General features: G+C 38.9%; 1 protein-coding gene across 1 annotated transcript in view; it reads right to left on the reverse strand.

Moving 5' to 3' along the window:
* Positions 1–8746: 8746 nt before the first annotated feature.
* Positions 8747–20255, reverse strand: part of LOC142103641 (solute carrier family 22 member 20-like) — a 35265-nt gene continuing 23756 nt past the window's right edge. The window contains exon 10 of the mRNA XM_075187748.1: positions 8747–9434. Within this exon, the coding sequence (XP_075043849.1) occupies positions 9350–9434 (85 nt within the window). The 3' untranslated portion in view covers positions 8747–9349. The remainder of the gene's footprint in view (positions 9435–20255) is intronic.

The following is a 20255-nucleotide window of genomic DNA, read 5'->3' on the forward strand; positions in this document are numbered from 1 at the left end:
AAATTTTCTTATTTTCAAGGTCCAAACGTAAAGATTTACAAAGGATTGTCCCAAAAGAGGAAGTTCCGCTTACACAGAGCCAGCCTCAAGCTCATTCACCAAAACGGCACTTGGTAGATACTGTGTAATAATCCTCAATCTGGGAAATGAACCAAGAGATTGAGATTAACCCATTTAGGACAACACAGACCTCCAATCAACATATATCTTTGGCTATCCACAGCAGTTATTACATTTAAGACACTCTATTAGCATGGAAAGGACTGAATTGCACAAAATGTCAGAATTGTTTGTGGTTCTCTAATGCAAAACATTCTTTTTATTTATTTGTTGCTGTAGTTAGCTCATAAAGCCTGCATAGAGATCTTCACCTCATGTTACAATGTTTGAATAGAATATGACGTACATCTAACTCGGCAGCAATAAAATACTGACTGTTACTGACTCATCTCAGAACATACTGTAAGTAGATAGACAACACAAGTCTATACAAACTTATTTACTCGCGTTACTCAAATGTACAAATCTGCACTAAAACATGGCAGCTAATCAGACATTTGCTTTCATTGTCTAGTTTGCACATGACAGTTGAAAACTAATTGCTGATTGGTTGCTAGCATTTTACAGGCAAATTAGTACCTTTGAACAATGTTAGTAAATAAGCCTTAATATGTTTAATAACTGCAAAGCTCACACGCGTTTATTTAATTTAAATATTTCTGATTAATTGGAAGACAATTGAAAAGATTTAAATTATGAGATGTATATTTAGTATTTCATTTTTCAGATGTTTTCCATCATAGTAATAAAACTTAATTTATTCTATCTATTTTGGTTCACATACATGCCTAGTTTTTTACTAAATAATTTTTATTTTAAAAAATAAATTTTAGAAGGGGTATTTAAGGTTTTAATGCAAAAAGGACAGCCTGCCCCTTATTTACCTTACCCAGCTCCTCTATTTTGTGCCACTCTGCTTTACCTGCCCAGAGAGCTTGGGAACATCGGAGTACCCTTCACATCTGAGCAGAATTTTATTTTGGAACCATAGAATGCTACATGGCATTCTGGAGATTCAAGTGCCCTGAGCTTTTGGCAGTATATTAATCTCCCTGCTGATGTGGACACCATGATGTTCTCCCATGAGTTCAGTGCTCAGAAGAGATGGCTGACGATAGCAGGGCCCAGACCAATAATGGGAGCAGCTACCTGGATCCCTTCAGCTTCCAGCACTGTAGCAGGAGCTACCGCTACTCGGCCCATGTCAATAGTTATGTGCCATCACCATGGTGAGCAATCTATATGGGGGCAGACTTTTAATTTAGTAGAATTTACAAATGTCCCAATATTTAATTATGGTTAACACCAGTCAAGGAATAACACTGAGATGCGTTTCTGTCCTTTCATTCAAACTTACAATAATCAGAGAAAGTAAGTGCACATCCTGAAAAGTTATAGTACATTGAGTGGAAGAAATTTTGGTCCACTTACCCACACAAAACTGCTTTAATTGTGTGACGTTTGATGGGTTTTTGCATACCTCCCCCACTAGAAAAATATTAGGGCTCCTGCTGGACTCTAGACAAATTTCTAGAACTAACAAAGTGCATAAGAGGTATTCACCTATAGCAAGCAACCTTTCCTGTAGATTGCAATATATTCAATATTCACCTATTCAGGTACTCAGATGCCCCAGAACTTGTGCTCAAAGTAGTAGGGAGTTTTCTTAAGTGCCAGTACAAAGTGTTATAGAGAAGAGAGCATACTGACAGACTGAGGAACAGGTCAACTGATGGTGCACAAGAGAATAACCAGAGATATGGCAAGAGTCAAATCAGGGAGTGAGCAAGTATATCCAAAGACAAGCCAAAGGTCAGGGTAGGTAGTGAGCAAAGATGTCCGCTAACGCACAGCAGACAGGTAATTCCAGAGACATGGTAATATGTCAGACAACAATAGATCAAAAATGGAACTGTATACAAGAAAAGCAGTCTTGTACACAGCAGATGCTATCACCAGCAGAGAGGCTAAACACTCCCTGACAGTTAAACTAATGGAAGTCAAACAGAGTACTCCATTAGGAGCGAGCTCCCCACAGCCTATTGCTCCAATTGCGGTCATGTGACCACCAATAACAGGAAGGAGTATTCCTGCTGCCTAGTAGCCAGCTGGAACGGAAGTATCAAGTATTAGCCATTGAGAGGAGTGCGGAAGCTAATAGCAATAGAGAGGTTTGCAGGACTTAAACCCTGCAAACAACATGAAAAAGAGTTTATCAGACAGAAGAAGGGACTGCTGGGTAATGCAATTTACATGGCGGCTCTGTGAGGCATACTTGCCTACATTTTGGAGCTCTCCCCCAAATTTTTACAAGACAAGTGCAGTGGTCATGACAACTCCATTTGCATCATGGCCTGCTCTCTAGGGAGCGGGGTAATGAAGACGTAATGTGCATCGAATTGTGTCACCAAGGCCCTATCCTGAACACTTTTGAAAGTGATGCGTGATCTACGAGGATGGCCTACTCTCCCAGGAGTCTGGAGGACTCATGGAAGTTTGGCGTCTCTCAAATATTCTGGGAGAGTAGGCAAGTATGCGGTGGCGCAATATTTGCATTTTGTTCCCATGGAATACAGCCTGAACATCTTCCGACCTCTTCTTACTGTTCTAGTGATGCTGCTTCTATAGTTCTTCACATGCGGACCAGAACCTACCCTAAACTAATGAGGCTAAACTAAACTAAAACTGATCTCTCTGCAAGTGGACAGTCTGTGTTGGCACAAGCAATGGTGGAAGTGGGCCGGTATAGGGTTGTATGCCACAGTGAAACTTCTCCTACTGCCTTCATTGTAAAACTATCATATTATTCACTTACATTTTCCATTCCACCACTTCTAAATTACCACTTTGACCACTGTGCACAAGCACAAGTTGTCATACTGTTGTCTGCTCTTGACAGATTGCTGGTGATATAATGAGCTGCTCTGTGGAATGATTAACTTGAAATCCTTTGAAATTGCTTTCAAATGAGCACTCTATTGATCTTTGTATTAAGTATTTCCGTGTATTGTGAAGACCAAACTAGACTAGGTTTCTCATACATATGTAAAGCTGAACCCTTCATGCTGATATTTGCTAATAATTTGCAATCATTTTGGTGTACCTGAAATTGAAATTATTTAGGGAAATATTTGGAAGGTAAAAGGCAGCATTTTCTCTGCTCAATGGATGTGTCAATCTTTTTTGTTTTAATCAGCAAAGTAAAATGTACTGATGGATTACGTTTAACTGACTGAATAAATGTTCAATATTTCATGTGTGGGGATGAATACTTGAGAGGTGCGCTTTAACTGAAGAGACAATGATTAGTATGGATAGTGTCTAGTGATGGAACTACCATTGGTGCAGCAGGTGGGGTACACCGGGGCCCATAGAGATAATGGGACCCGCTGCACAGAGAACTAGTGAGCTGTGGGCCCTGGTTCGTTCCTCCCTGCATCGGGGCCCACAGCTCGCTAGTTCCGCCTCTGATTGTGTCAATACATTCTGCTCTGTGACAGGGCCATCAAGGCTGTGGAGCATCAATGTGTGTGGGTTGTGGCTAAGGAGACCAAAGTTTTCACATTCCAGTGAAGTAAATCAGGCCCTGCATATGTCCAAATATGTTAGAACAGGCAAAGTTTTCATAGGGTGCTGTATGTAAGAGTTGGCGTAAATGTATCAAGCCGAGAGTTTTCCAACAGGTTTGAAAAGTGGAGATGTTGCCTATAGCAACCAATCAGATTCTAGCTTTCATTTTTTTAGAATGTAATAAATAAATGACAGCTAGATTAGATGATTGGTTTTTCAAACCCGCCGGAAAACTCTCAGCTAGATACATTTACCCCTAGGGCTATAATAGTGATTGGTGTCATGTGATTAGTGTCACATTCAAGAAATTACTACTGTAATTTGCAGCTGACTGTGAAAGCATACAATTTGCCTATTTTCATTATTTCTTTTTTCATTTTCAATTCATATCACATGCAAGCTTCTATAAACCTCCTGTTAAAAATACAGAGTTACCGATTTAAATACACCAGAGAAATTTTTATAGTTTTACAATCCTTTATTGAGAATTAGTCATATACAGCAGTAACAACAGTCACTCACCAAATCTGACTACTGGGTATACAGCTTGTCAATTGAATATTAGATATATAATATATCCCTAACAGACAGGTAGGAGAATCAATCCTCCTTGTCCCCGCAGTTCACTTTATCAGTTCTCCGATTCAATGTTCATACTGTTCCCAGTTGTTTGTTGTTAATCGAGTAGGCTTTAAGTATAACAATGACATAGTGAAGTGTTCAGTTAAAAGTTTTCTGCCACACTCCAATAACATAACCATAACAAGGTTTGAATACATGACACTGTTCAAGACAATCACAGACCACGCAACTCAAATGTACATAGTGATGTCTCCAGCACCAACTTTGCTCAACTGGATTTGCCAATACCAAATCTGCCTCCTCAGGGGCATCCTTGGGACCATCAGATGCATTGTTTATATATCATAAATGTATACCATGACTACAATGTATATATGCAAAATAAAGGGAACTGTACAGTGCAGTTAATATTGAAAAATGGTCACAATTCTGAGGAGACATAAAATTGAAAGAATAAAATTCAAAATACTGAGCCTTGTCTACAAGTCCCTCTATAACTTTTGTCACACCAATATTTCCAACACCGATAACTACTCTCTCAGATGCCATCTGCACTCCACCATTGATCTTCCAATGCCTTCCCCTCGCATAAAATCTGCCCATGCACAGCTGCAAGACTTTTCCTGTGAAGCTCACCATTTATGAATCTCTCTTTGTGCAGCTACAGCTATTTAGATTGCTAGAGAAGTACACCAGATTGAGAGTATTGTGGGAGAAAGTGATACAGATCAAGACGGAGAAGCTGAGGGACTTTACTGAATATAGACTGTGGGAGATGAGAATGACCACCCATCCCTTAGACAGAACTGCAAGTCTCAAAGAGCAAGCTGCACATTTAACAGAGAAAGCTGCCAGCCCTACAGAGAGGATTGCCAGTTTAGTACAAAAGTTGCCAATCTATCCAGAAGAGCTGCCAGATTGCTAACGCTAGCTTGCAGACTAATAGAGGAAACTGATAATCTCTAAGAGAAGTATGTCACTATTAGAAAGTAAGCTGCCAAGGGTCCTGTACAAGCTGCCAGAGCGATTAAGGGAGTTCATATCTAGTGAGAAGGAACAGAGGGAGTCCAGGTTCAGCCCAGAGTGCCAGGGAGAATCCATAGTTGTTCCCGATGTCTGTTGCTTATCCTGTTTCCTCATCATTGTTCTAGTTTCCAGCTGATACTGAGGGGAATCACTTTCAGGGCTTTTGATGCTTGTTTAAAGAACCCTCCAGGTTTCCAGAACTGGTCTGCTCATTGTCCGCTGCATGTGTGAGTAACCTACCAAATACTGCACTACACCACATATTGAGCATTTTGACAGTATTGCAACCAATTTGAGACAGAGGCATAGGTTAGTACTGTCCTACTCTGTGGGGACTAATCTTCCCTCATCCTTAAAATCTTAATAGTGCCTAGTGCCCAAGGGATTACTCCACCTCTTTTCCTTTTTTTGCTGCACTTATTTGCCTAACGGACAGTATTCCTTGATGTGTAAAAAAATCTCGTTACTAACTGCCTTATTACTTTTTTTCTCATTTAAAACAACTCCCACCATCATTGTTATCCTCTTCTACATTGATAATCTTCAGAGTTCTGATAGCCTTCAATATTAACATAAAGGTTGTAAAGGTCCATACTACATTTTGATACCTCATTTTTTCAAATTCAGGCCTATGAGTTTTTTTCATTATATCCATGTCTTCTGCATTCAATTTATTTTATCAATGTGTGTGCCTGTAGGTTAAACAAGCATAACCCCCTTTGCATAGCCACACTGTTACAAACTGCGTCACATGTAATTGCATCTGAGGCTCAGAAGCCCAGAGCTGTTTGTAGGATTTAGAAGGCATTGTATAAGAAGTTTACAAAGAGTAATTGTTTGTGAACATTTTCTAGATTGGTAGCTGGTCTAAGGCAAATGAAACTGAGGTGAGGCTGAATGTTATGTGTATCTTGATTAGCAGTGACATCATGCAGATACCAACTACCTGCGGTCACATACCTGTAGCAATAAGATCCAGGAGTTGGGAAGGATGTCGAATGTGTGAAGGACGGAGGTTGCTGATTTGTTAGTCAAGATCATGTCTATATATGAGTGGGTGTTGTGTGGGGCAGAGAAAAACGTATATGCTCATGTTGAGAGGCAGTCTCTGTGGGAAGCTTTTCCTTTCTCAAGAACATATCTTGCTGAACTGGTTTCTTTTGTCTGAGACATCTGGTGACTACGGTACTGGGGGGATATCATTAGAAGTGAATAGAAACTCTAGGGGGTCTATGCATCAAGCATTTTTGACACTTAAAAGATGCGGAAACTACTGTTTCTGCATCTTTTAAGTGAAGTTGCTATGTATTAACTGCCTGATGGAGATTTCTGTGAAATCTCCTCCGTTTAGGCAAATACTGTTCAGCATCGCAGTCCCCATAGATTAGTATGGGGTCTGCGATGTTCTGCAATGCATGAAGCTTTGATAAGCTTTGTATTGCACTGACAGATAACGCCATCTCATGATGGCATCCTCTGTCATTTCCTATGGGATTCTGCTGAAGCCTCTTCGACTTTGCAGAACTCGGTACTGTGGAAGCGCACAGCACTTCCTCCTGTCACTGGCAGCGCTAAGCTGTCGGTAAACAGGAAAATACTTTGCCAGGGCTCCCAGAGTAGCCCCGGCATGGTGTATCTCAACGGTGCATAAATATGCACCAATGCGATGTGCAGCGAAGCATATTTAGTTGTACCGCAGTCAATTGATGCATAGAGCCCTAGATCACTAGGTACTAGATGTTATGGAGTCTCTCTATTAGTCATCCTATAAGTTTAATGGCTACCAGGGTGAAAAACTGAGATGGAGAAGCCTGAGGGTGAGTGAAGGCTGTAGTGATGCTGTGCGTGGTGTTGGGAGCTGTGGGGTGAGGAGGTACACGCTAACAGGGTCCACTTCTGCTGTCACGTGGAGCAGAGGTAGGGCTGAGGGCAGCTGGTGTCTCTGTGTGAGAGGTAGCCCTGCAATGGTGTCGCTCGGGTGACACACTCACCTCCAATTAGTAAAGCAGCTGGCAGCTGGAGGGAGGGGTCCGGTGAACTGTGACGGCAGGTGTCCCAGATGAAGTCACTTCTGGCTGGAGGAGTAGGTGCCGGGTATCTGTAGTCGTGAGGAGACTCACCGGTGTAGAGGTAAGTTGTGTAAGGTCCAGTAAATGCGACCAGTGGGAGTGGCACAAAGTGATCTCAGGGAGCTGGGCTGAGGCGTGCCAGCAGCTCCGGTCTTTGAATAGTTGGTGCCATAAGCTGCCCAGGGGGTTCCAGGAGTGGACTGCTGCTGAGGAGGACAGAACTGGACCGAGGGTACCGTCTGTAGTAGGGTTTTTGGTATCCGCACAACAGAGCTCTGCATGCATGCAGCTAACTGCAATAGCTGCCAGGCCACGCCTTACAGAACAGTTTTAACCTGATATTCTACCTCTACTATGTTGAAAAGTATTACCTTCCAACGCCATTACAGACAACAGAAGTTCATCCCACATATTTAGGTCAGTGTCCTGATCTGCAACAGGTCAATAAGCTGAGAATACAGTAATTGCAGTGAGATCACTGGCCCTGGCCCTGTGCATGAATCCCCCAATACCACATAGTACATTTCTGCAAACTGTCTCTCAATGTGTGTCTGATGTATTAGGGAAGTACCTTGATACTAAAATGGCAACCTGCTGCATAGAAATTAAAGAGTATGGTGGGCATATTTGGTAAATAAACATTCCAGTTGTATGTATATTATGCAGCTCAGTAATACACGTTTGTCATATATCCACGTAAAGTAGTGGTTTTATGCACTCTTTGATACTACTTAAGAAGTGTGAAACGATAACAACAGATCCCACTCATGTATATAAATGTAAATATGTAGGTCATACTTGCCGACTTTTCAAATAAGCTATCTGGGAGGGGGTCTGTCGAGGGGGTGTGGTCACCCTGAAAGCATTGTTAGGCCCCACCCCTGTCAATCTTTGCCATTTTCGACCAATTGCAAGCAGGGGCGGGGCCACAATGACACATTTAGCCCCGCCCCATCCACCAATGGAGCTAGCTGGATCTGGGAGGTTTGCCTGGTTTCTCGGGAGTCCAGGAGAACTCCCAAAAATTCGGGAGTCTCCCAGACATTCAGGGAGAGTAGGCAACTATGATGTAGGTACATAAGCTTGTGTGTGCTAGATAAGCTTTGCCCACCTGTTTACTTAATATTTATAGTAAAAAAAAATTAAAATAAACTGTCCTCACCTTCAAGTTCAAGTGCAAAGAAAAACAGCAACAACTACCCAAGCAACCCAAACATGCCCCATTATGCCAATCCAGATTCCAATCCCTATATTACACTACTACCATTTGTGGTCCAATGTCAGGATTTGCCTGGCTATTGGGAGGTATGATGTTTATTTGACCAAGTTTACTCATTTGAAACCATTTAATACATTCAGTGCCTCCATTGACGAGTTTGACACATTTTGTGCCCATAATGTATGCATGTAAAACTTGTTAGAAAAAATGCAGACTTATGTAAGGAGTCGCACATATTTCAAAATATGTCCAACTCAAAACATAGAAGTATTTCCACATCAGGTGAATGTCAGACGTACCAATGTAATGAAGTGCCATATATACAATATAATAAAGTGCCTTGCCACTGTTATAATAAATGAGAAAGTCACATTTTATATATAAAATGTAATTAAATGCAAACAGACCCACATCTATCATTTACCTTTTAGTAAATCCAATACGACTCTTCTTTTTTGCAGTAGTCCAACTGGCCAATCAGAAATGCAAATAGACCACTGCAACTTAACAAAATATAGCCCTAAAGCTAATGAATGAAGTATTATTAAAATGATTGTAACATTTAACCACCAAATTGCTAATTATTCACTTTTATAAAATCCACACCTCATTCAATGAATATATTGTAGTTCCAACTAAGTAGAAGCACCCATAATAATAAACAGTCATATCATAATACTTTTTCCAACACCGACATGTTTTGCACTGTACATAAGTGCGTTCTTTTGGCCACGTAACTTTCCCTGGAAGAGTTACTGTGAAGTTTACAAAATCTTGGACGAGGTTCCCCTCTGGATACCTTGTTTCCTGTACTGCCCTTTGTTTAGGGGATGTATTTTGAATGATCCATATGAGTCTGCTCTTCATTCTTTGATTCTTCAGACTCCGACGAGTAACTATCTTTAAACCTGTGGATAGAAAAACTCCTGTTAGGGAATAGCTGCACTTTTTTTTGGTTTTGGACTTGCATAAAGCAAAGGCGCATGTATGATTATCCTCCATCTAGTCTACAGCTCTAAAAAGTACCTGTCACATATGCACATCTGCAACTTAAACAGGTATGTGACCAAACTAAACAGGTAAGTGACCAGACTAAACAGGTATGTGACCAGACTAAACAGATATGTGACCTAACTAAACAGGTATGTGACCTAACTAAACAGGTATGTGATCAGACTAAACATTCCAGAGACTTGTAGAAAAAGATCTAGAAAATCTTCCAGAAAAATTGAAGATAAAACAAAATCTATCTATGAAAGAACGTTTAGCTTTAAAAGAACTAAAAGATCAAGATATAATTATCAAACCCGTCGATAAAGGCGGTGGCATTGTCATTTTGGACAAAATAAAATACATAGAAGAATTGGAAAGAATACTGGCAGATCAAGACACTTATCAGGAATTAACACGAGATCCCACGGAACAGTATCAAAAAGAATTAGTAGATCTGTTGGAAGAAGGTTTAAGTATTGGAATTCTATCCAAAAAAGAATTTGAGTATTTATATAACCAAAATCCCAATATTCCGTTTTTTTATCATCTACCAAAGGTACATAAGAGCATTACAAATCCTCCGGGTCTCCCTATTGTGTCAGGGATCAATTCAATCATAGCAAACCTCTCAGGGTATGTAGATGTGTTCTTGCAAAAATTAGTGACAAAACAAAGGAGTCACTTAAAAGATACTACGTCGATTCTTCAGATTTTGAATAAAATAGAATGGAAAGATACATATATTCTAGGTACCTGCGATGTCAAGTCTCTATACACATGCTTCAAACATGCAGATGGATGTCCACATTCTTACCATTTTTTGTGTAATGAGACTGACCTAGAAAATGAGCAGATTAACTTCATTATGAGCAGTATGGAATTAATTTTACAGCACAACTATTTTTGGTATAATGGTAAATTTTATAAACAAATATCAGGAACTGCGATGGGGACGCGTTTCGCACCGAGTTATGCCAACTTATTTGTGGCAAAATGGGAAAATGACTGCATATGGACTAATAATCCCTTTAAGCACAATGTCATCCATTGGTATCGTTATATAGATGACGTAATCTTTGTTTGGGAAGGAACGAATGATTGCCTTTTGGAATTTATTTCATATATCAATAAGAATACTGTCAATATGGAATTTACAGTCGAAACTAGCTCCCTTTCAGTAAATTTTCTAGACCTTACCATTTATATAGAAAATAATGAAGTCAAATCTAAAAATTATATTAAAGAAGTCAGCACGAATAATCTCCTTTTAGCTACAAGCAACCATCATCGACACTGGGTTCAAAATATACCGTCAGGTCAGTTTAGATGATTAAAAAGAAATTGCACTGACCATAAAATATTCGAGAAACAAAGTGAAGATTTAAGAAAAACATTTTTGGAAAGAAGATATGACGCCCAATCAGTGAATTTAGCATTGGATAATGTGGAAAAAAATGGAGAGAAATGGACAGATATGTTATCATATCAATATGAGAAGGTGAAAAAAGCTCCAGAGATCCCATTTATTACCCAATATAATAGCAATTCTGGAGATATTGAGAAGATCATCCGGAAACATTGGCCGGTTTTAAAACTGGATCAAGAAGTAAAAGATCTAATACCTAGTAAACCAAACATCGTTTACAGGAAGGCTGAAAATTTGAAAAAGATACTTACCAATAGCTATATTCCACTACAAAAGGCCAGATTATCAACTCTTGGCTCCAATGGTTTTTATCATTGTTTAAACTGCAAGGCGTGTAGAGATTTGAATATTTCTCAGACCAAAGCCATTACTACATTTAAATCAAATTCAAATGGGAAATCATTTAATATAAAACAGCATATTAGTTGCAATATGGAAGGGGTTGTTTACATGTTGGAATGTCAGTGAGGTGTTCAGTATATAGGAAGGACTCAGCGTACTTTAAAAGTAAGGATTGCAGAACATCTATACAATATTAAAAGAAGACTGAATACCCATAGCGTTCCCAACCACTTTTCCAATAATTCCACATGCAACCCTAATAAATTAAAATTCTTAGGAATACAGAAAGTTAACCATTTTTGGAGAAGTGGAGTTTACATATCCAACATATCACGCCAAGAAACAAAGTGGATATATATGGTAAAAACCCTAATACCATATGGTTTAAACAGTGACTTTAACTTGGGATCATTTTTAAAGATCTAATTTTTTAAAGTTCCAATTTTATTATTATATTATTTTAGCCTTTTAATTCATTATAAACATTAATAAACATATTGAAAAACATTATATCGTTTTTATTAGTGCTCAACCAATAGGGACTGAGCAAGCTCTATATAAGACTCCTCTATTCATCACATAACATCCTTGAAAAAGTCCAAAATATCAGATGAAACGCGTTGGGTAAATTTTGATTCCCCACAGCCACCGTAGTTCACATCACTTCATTCTATTTGTTGATGAGCGGCGGGACGGACGGTGAAATAGGATTCTTTCAGAAAACCTGTCCGGATTATTTTATCAACTTCTAACAGGTTCAGCCACCGCTGACTGCCAGAACTACAGAAGAGCAGACTAAACAGGTATGTGACCAGACTAAACAGGTATGTGACCAAACTAAACAGGTATGTGACCAGACTAAACAGGTATGTGACCAGACTAAACAGATATGTGACCAGACTAAACAGGTATGTGACCTGACTAAACAGATATGTGACCAGACTAAACAGATATGTGACCAGACTAAACAGGTATGTGACCAGACTAAACAGGTATGTGATCAGACTAAACAGATATGTGACCAGACTAAACAGATATGTGACCAGACTAAACAGGTATGTGACCAAACTAAACAGGTATGTGATCAGACTAAACAGGTATGTGACCAAACTAAACAGGTATGTGACCAGACTAAACAGGTATGTGATCAGACTAAACAGATATGTGACCAGACTAAACAGATATGTGACCAGACTAAACAGATATGTGACCAGACTAAACAGGTATGTGACCAGACTAAACAGATATGTGATCAGACTAAACAGATATGTGATCAGACTAAACAGATATGTGACCAGACTAAACAGATATGTGACCAGACTAAACAGATATGTGATCAGACTAAACAGATATGTGACCAGACTAAACAGATATGTGACCAGACTAAACAGATATGTGACCAAACTAAACAGGTATGTGACCAGACTAAACAGGTATGTGATCAGACTAAACAGATATGTGACCAAACTAAACAGGTATGTGATCAGACTAAACAGATATGTGACCAGACTAAACAGGTATGTGACCAGACTAAACAGATATGTGACCAAACTAAACAGGTATGTGATCAGACTAAACAGATATGTGACCAAACTAAACAGATATGTGATCAGACTAAACAGATATGTGACCAAACTAAACAGGTATGTGACCAGACTAAACAGATATGTGATCAGACTAAACAGTTATGTGATCAGACTAAACAGATATGTGACCAAACTAAACAGTTATGTGATCAGACTAAACAGATATGTGACCAGACTAAACAGTTATGTGATCAGACTAAACAGATATGTGACCAAACTAAACAGATATGTGATCAGACTAAACAGATATGTGACCAAACTAAACAGGTATGTGACCAAACTAAACAGATATGTGACCAGACTAAACAGGTATGTGACCAAACTAAACAGGTATGTGACCAGACTAAACAGATATGTGACCAAACTAAACAGGTATGTGATCAGACTAAACAGATATGTGATCAGACTAAACAGGTATGTGACCAAACTAAACAGATATGTGAGCAGACTAAACAGGTATGTGACCAGACTAAACAGATATGTGACCAGACTAAACAGATATGTGATCAGACTAAACAGATATGTGACCAGACTAAACAGATATGTGACCAGACTAAACAGATATGTGACCAAACTAAACAGGTATGTGATCAGACTAAACAGATATGTGACCAAACTAAACAGGTATGTGATCAGACTAAACAGATATGTGACCAAACTAAACAGATATGTGATCAGACTAAACAGATATGTGACCAAACTAAACAGGTATGTGACCAGACTAAACAGATATGTGACCAGACTAAACAGGTATGTGACCAAACTAAACAGATATGTGACCAGACTAAACAGTTATGTGATCAGACTAAACAGATATGTGACCAAACTAAACAGGTATGTGACCAGACTAAACAGATATGTGACCAGACTAAACAGGTATGTGACCAAACTAAACAGGTATGTGACCAGACTAAACAGATATGTGACCAAACTAAACAGGTATGTGATCAGACTAAACAGATATGTGATCAGACTAAACAGGTATGTGACCTGACTAAACAGATATGTGATCAGACTAAACAGGTATGTGACCAAACTAAACAGGTATGTGACCAGACTAAACAGGTATGTGACCAGACTAAACAGGTATGTGATCAGACTAAACAGATATGTGACCAAACTAAACAGGTATGTGATCAGACTAAACAGGTATGTGATCAGACTAAACAGATATGTGACCAAACTAAACAGGTATGTGACCAAACTAAACAGATATGTGACCAGACTAAACAGATATGTGATCAGACTAAACAGGTATGTGACCAGACTAAACAGATATGTGATCAGACTAAACAGATATGTGACCAAACTAAACAGATATGTGACCAGACTAAACAGATATGTGATCAGACTAAACAGGTATGTGACCAGACTAAACAGATATGTGACCAAACTAAACAGGTATGTGATCAGACTAAACAGGTATGTGATCAGACTAAACAGATATGTGACCAAACTAAACAGGTATGTGACCAGACTAAACAGGTATGTGACCAGACTAAACAGGTAAGTGACCAGACTAAACAGATATGTGACCAGACTAAACAGATATGTGACCAGACTAAACAGATATGTGATCAGACTAAACAGGTATGTGATCAGACTAAACAGATATGTGACCAAACTAAACAGGTATGTGATCAGACTAAACAGGTATGTGATCAGACTAAACAGATATGTGACCAAACTAAACAGGTATGTGAGCAGACTAAACAGGTATGTGACCAGACTAAACAGGTAAGTGACCAGACTAAACAGATATGTGACCAGACTAAACAGATATGTGACCAGACTAAACAGGTATGTGAGCAGACTAAACAAATATGTGACCAAACTAAACAGATATGTGATCAGACTAAACAGATATGTGACCAGACTAAACAGGTATGTGACCAGACTAAACAAATATGTGACCAAACTAAACAGATATGTGACCAGACTAAACAGGTATGTGACCAGACTAAACAAATATGTGACCAAACTAAACAGATATGTGACCAGACTAAACAGGTATGTGACCAGACTAAACAGGTAAGTGACCAGACTAAACAGATATGTGACCAGACTAAACAGATATGTGACCAGACTAAACAGGTATGTGACCAAACTAAACAGATATGTGACCAGACTAAACAGGTATGTGACCAAACTAAACAGATATGTGACCAGACTAAACAGGTATGTGACCAAACTAAACAGATATGTGACCAGACTAAACAGGTATGTGACCAAACTAAACAGATATGTGATCAGACTAAACAGGTATGTGACCAAACTAAACAGATATGTGACCAGACTAAACAGGTATGTGACCAGACTAAACAGGTAAGTGACCAGACTAAACAGATATGTGACCAGACTAAACAGGTATGTGACCAAACTAAACAGATATGTGACCAGACTAAACAGGTATGTGACCAGACTAAACAGGTATGTGACCTGACTAAACAGATATGTGACCAAACTAAACAGATATGTGACCAGACTAAACAGGTATGTGACCAGACTAAACAGGTATGTGACCTGACTAAACAGATATGTGACCAAACTAAACAGATATGTGATCAGACTAAACAGGTATGTGACCAAACTAAACAGATATGTGACCAGACTAAACAGATATGTGACCAAACTAAACAGGTATGTGACCTGACTAAACAGATATGTGACCAAACTAAACAGATATGTGACCAGACTAAACAGGTATGTGACCAGACTAAACAAATATGTGACCAAACTAAACAGATATGTGACCAGACTAAACAGATACGTGACCAGACTAAACAGATATGTGACCAGACTAAACAGATATGTGACCAGACTAAACAGATATGTGACCAGACTAAACAGATATGTGACCAGACTAAACAGATATGTGACCAGACTAAACAGATATGTGACCAGACTAAACAGATATGTGATCAGACTAAACAGGTATGTGACCAGACTAAACAGATATGTGACCAGACTAAACAGGTATGTGACCAGACTAAACAGATATGTGATCAGACTAAACAGGTATGTGATCAGACTAAACAGGTATGTGACCAAACTAAACAGATATGTGACCAGACTAAACAGGTATGTGACCAAACTAAACAGATATGTGACCAGACTAAACAAATATGTGACCAAACTAAACAGATATGTGACCAGACTAAACAGGTATGTGACCAGACTAAACAGATATGTGACCAGACTAAACAGATATGTGACCAGACTAAACAGATATGTGACCAAACTAAACAGATATGTGACCAGACTAAACAGATATGTGATCAGACTAAACAGGTATGTGACCAGACTAAACAGATATGTGACCAGACTAAACAGGTATGTGACCAGACTAAACAGATATGTGATCAGACTAAACAGGTATGTGATCAGACTAAACAGGTATGTGACCAAACTAAACAGATATGTGACCAGACTAAACAAATATGTGACCAAACTAAACAGATATGTGACCAGACTAAACAGATATGTGACCAGACTAAACAAATATGTGACCAGACTAAACAAATATGTGACCAGACTAAACAGATATGTGACCAGACTAAACAGGTATGTGATCAGACTAAACAGATATGTGACCAGACTAAACAGATATGTGACCAGACTAAACAGATATGTGACCAGACTAAACAGATATGTGACCAGACTAAACAGATATGTGACCAGACTAAACAGGTATGTGACCAGACTAAACAGGTATGTGACCAGACTAAACAGATATGTGACCAGACTAAACAAATATGTGACCAAACTAAACAGATATGTGACCAGACTAAACAGGTATGTGACCAGACTAAACAGATATGTGATCAGACTAAACAGGTATGTGCCCAGACTAAACAAATATGTGACCAAACTAAACAGATATGTGACCAGACTAAACAGGTATGTGACCAGACTAAACAGATATGTGACCAGACTAAACAGGTATGTGACCAGACTAAACAGGTATGTGACCTGACTAAACAGGTATGTGACCAAACTAAACAGATATGTGACCAGACTAAACAGGTATGTGACCAGACTAAACAGATATGTGATCAGACTAAACAGGTATGTGATCAGACTAAACAGGTATGTGACCAAACTAAACAGGTATGTGACCAAACTAAACAGATATGTGACCAGACTAAACAGGTATGTGACCAGACTAAACAGATATGTGATCAGACTAAACAGGTATGTGACCAGACTAAACAGGTATGTGACCAAACTAAACAGATATGTGACCAGACTAAACAGGTATGTGACCAGACTAAACAGATACGTGATCAGACTAAACAGGTATGTGACCAGACTAAACAGGTATGTGACCAAACTAAACAGATATGTGACCAGACTAAACAGGTATGTGACCAGACTAAACAGGTATGTGACCAGACTAAACAGATATGTGATCAGACTAAACAGATATGTGACCAGACTAAACAGGTATGTGATCAGACTAAACAGATATGTGATCAGACTAAACAGATATGTGATCAGACTAAACAGGTATGTGACCAGACTAAACAGGTATGTGACCAAACTAAACAGATATGTGACCAGACTAAACAGGTATGTGACCAGACTAAACAGATATGTGATCAGACTAAACAGGTATGTGATCAGACTAAACAGGTATGTGACCAGACTAAACAGGTATGTGACCTGACTAAACAGGTATGTGACCAGACTAAACAGATATGTGACCAGACTAAACAGGTATGTGACCTGACTAAACAGGTATGTGACCAGACTAAACAGGTATGTGACCTGACTAAACAGATATGTGACCAGACTAAACAGGTATGTGACCTGACTAAACAGGTATGTGACCAGACTAAACAGGTATGTGACCTGACTAAACAGGTATGTGACCAGACTAAACAGGTATGTGACCTGACTAAACAGATATGTGACCAAACTAAACAGGTATGTGACCAGACTAAACAGGTATGTGACCTGACTAAACAGGTATGTGACCAGACTAAACAGGTATGTGACCTGACTAAACAGGTATGTGACCAGACTAAACAGATATGTGACCAGACTAAACAGGTATGTGACCTGACTAAACAGATATGTGACCAGACTAAACAGGTATGTGACCTGACTAAACAGGTATGTGACCAGACTAAACAGGTATGTGACCTGACTAAACAGATATGTGACCAAACTAAACAGATATGTGACCAGACTAAACAGGTATGTGACCAGACTAAACAGATATGTGATCAGACTAAACAGGTATGTGATCAGACTAAACAGATATGTGATCAGACTAAACAGGTATGTGATCAGACTAAACAGGTATGTGACCAGACTAAACAGGTATGTGACCAAACTAAACAGATATGTGATCAGACTAAACAGGTATGTGACCTGACTAAACAGATATGTGACCAGACTAAACAGATATGTGACCAGACTAAACAGGTATGTGAGCAGACTAAACAGGTATGTGACCAGACTAAACAGATATGTGATCAGACTAAACAGGTATGTGATCAGACTAAACAGGTATGTGATCAGACTAAACAGATATGTGATCAGACTAAACAGGTATGTGATCAGACTAAACAGATATGTGATCAGACTAAACAGATATGTGACCAGACTAAACAGATATGTGATCAGACTAAACAGATATGTGATCAGACTAAACAGGTATGTGACCAAACTAAACAGATATGTGACCAGACTAAACAGGTATGTGACCTGACTAAACAGATATGTGATCAGACTAAACAGGTATGTGATCAGACTAAACAGGTATGTGACCTGACTAAACAGATATGTGACCAGACTAAACAGATATGTGACCAGACTAAACAGATATGTGATCAGACTAAACAGGTATGTGATCAGACTAAACAGATATGTGACCAGACTAAACAGATATGTGATCAGACTAAACAGGTATGTGATCAGACTAAACAGGTATGTGATCAGACTAAACAGGTATATGATCAGACTAAACAGGTATGTGACCAGACTAAACAGGTATGTGACCAGACTAAACAAATATGTGACCAAACTAAACAGATATGTGACCAGACTAAACAGGTATGTGATCAGACTAAACAGGTATGTGACCAAACTAAACAGATATGTGACCAGACTAAACAGGTATGTGACCAAACTAAACAGATATGTGATCAGACTAAACAGATATGTGATCAGACTAAACAGGTATGTGACCTGACTAAACAGATATGTGATCAGACTAAACAGGTATGTGACCAAACTAAACAGATATGTGATCAGACTAAACAGATATGTGATCAGACTAAACAGGTATGTGACCTGACTAAACAGATATGTGACCAAACTAAACAGATATGTGATCAGACTAAACAGATATGTGATCAGACTAAACAGGTATGTGACCTGACTAAACAGATATGTGACCAAACTAAACAGATATGTGACCAGACTAAACAGGTATGTGACCAGACTAAACAGATATGTGATCAGACTAAACAGGTATGTGATCAGACTAAACAGATATGTGATCAGACTAAACAGGTATGTGATCAGACTAAACAGATATGTGATCAGACTAAACAGATATGTGACCAAACTAAACAGATATGTGATCAGACTAAACAGGTATGTGACCTGACTAAACAGATATGTGACCAGACTAAACAGATATGTGACCAGACTAAACAGGTATGTGAGCAGACTAAACAGGTATGTGACCAAACTAAACAGATATGTGACCAGACTAAACAGGTATGTGACCAGACTAAACAGATATGTGATCAGACTAAACAGATATGTGATCAGACTAAACAGATATGTGATCAGACTAAACAGATATGTGATCAGACTAAACAGATATGTGACCAAACTAAACAGATATGTGATCAGACTAAACAGGTATGTGACCTGACTAAACAGATATGTGACCAGACTAAACAGATATGTGACCAGACTAAACAGGTATGTGAGCAGACTAAACAGGTATGTGACCAAACTAAACAGATATGTGACCAGACTAAACAGGTATGTGACCAGACTAAACAGATATGTGATCAGACTAAACAGATATGTGATCAGACTAAACAGGTATGTGATCAGACTAAACAGATATGTGATCAGACTAAACAGGTATGTGACCAGACTAAACAGGTATGTGACCAAACTAAACAGATATGTGATCAGACTAAACAGGTATGTGACCTGACTAAACAGATATGTGACCAGACTAAACAGATATGTGACCAGACTAAACAGATATGTGACCTGACTAAACAGATATGTGACCAAACTAAACAGATATGTGACCAGACTAAACAGGTATGTGACCAGACTAAACAGATATGTGATCAGACTAAACAGGTATGTGATCAGACTAAACAGATATGTGATCAGACTAA

This window comes from Mixophyes fleayi, chromosome 10 (assembly GCF_038048845.1).
Source record: "Mixophyes fleayi isolate aMixFle1 chromosome 10, aMixFle1.hap1, whole genome shotgun sequence".
NCBI lineage: Eukaryota > Metazoa > Chordata > Amphibia > Anura > Limnodynastidae > Mixophyes > Mixophyes fleayi.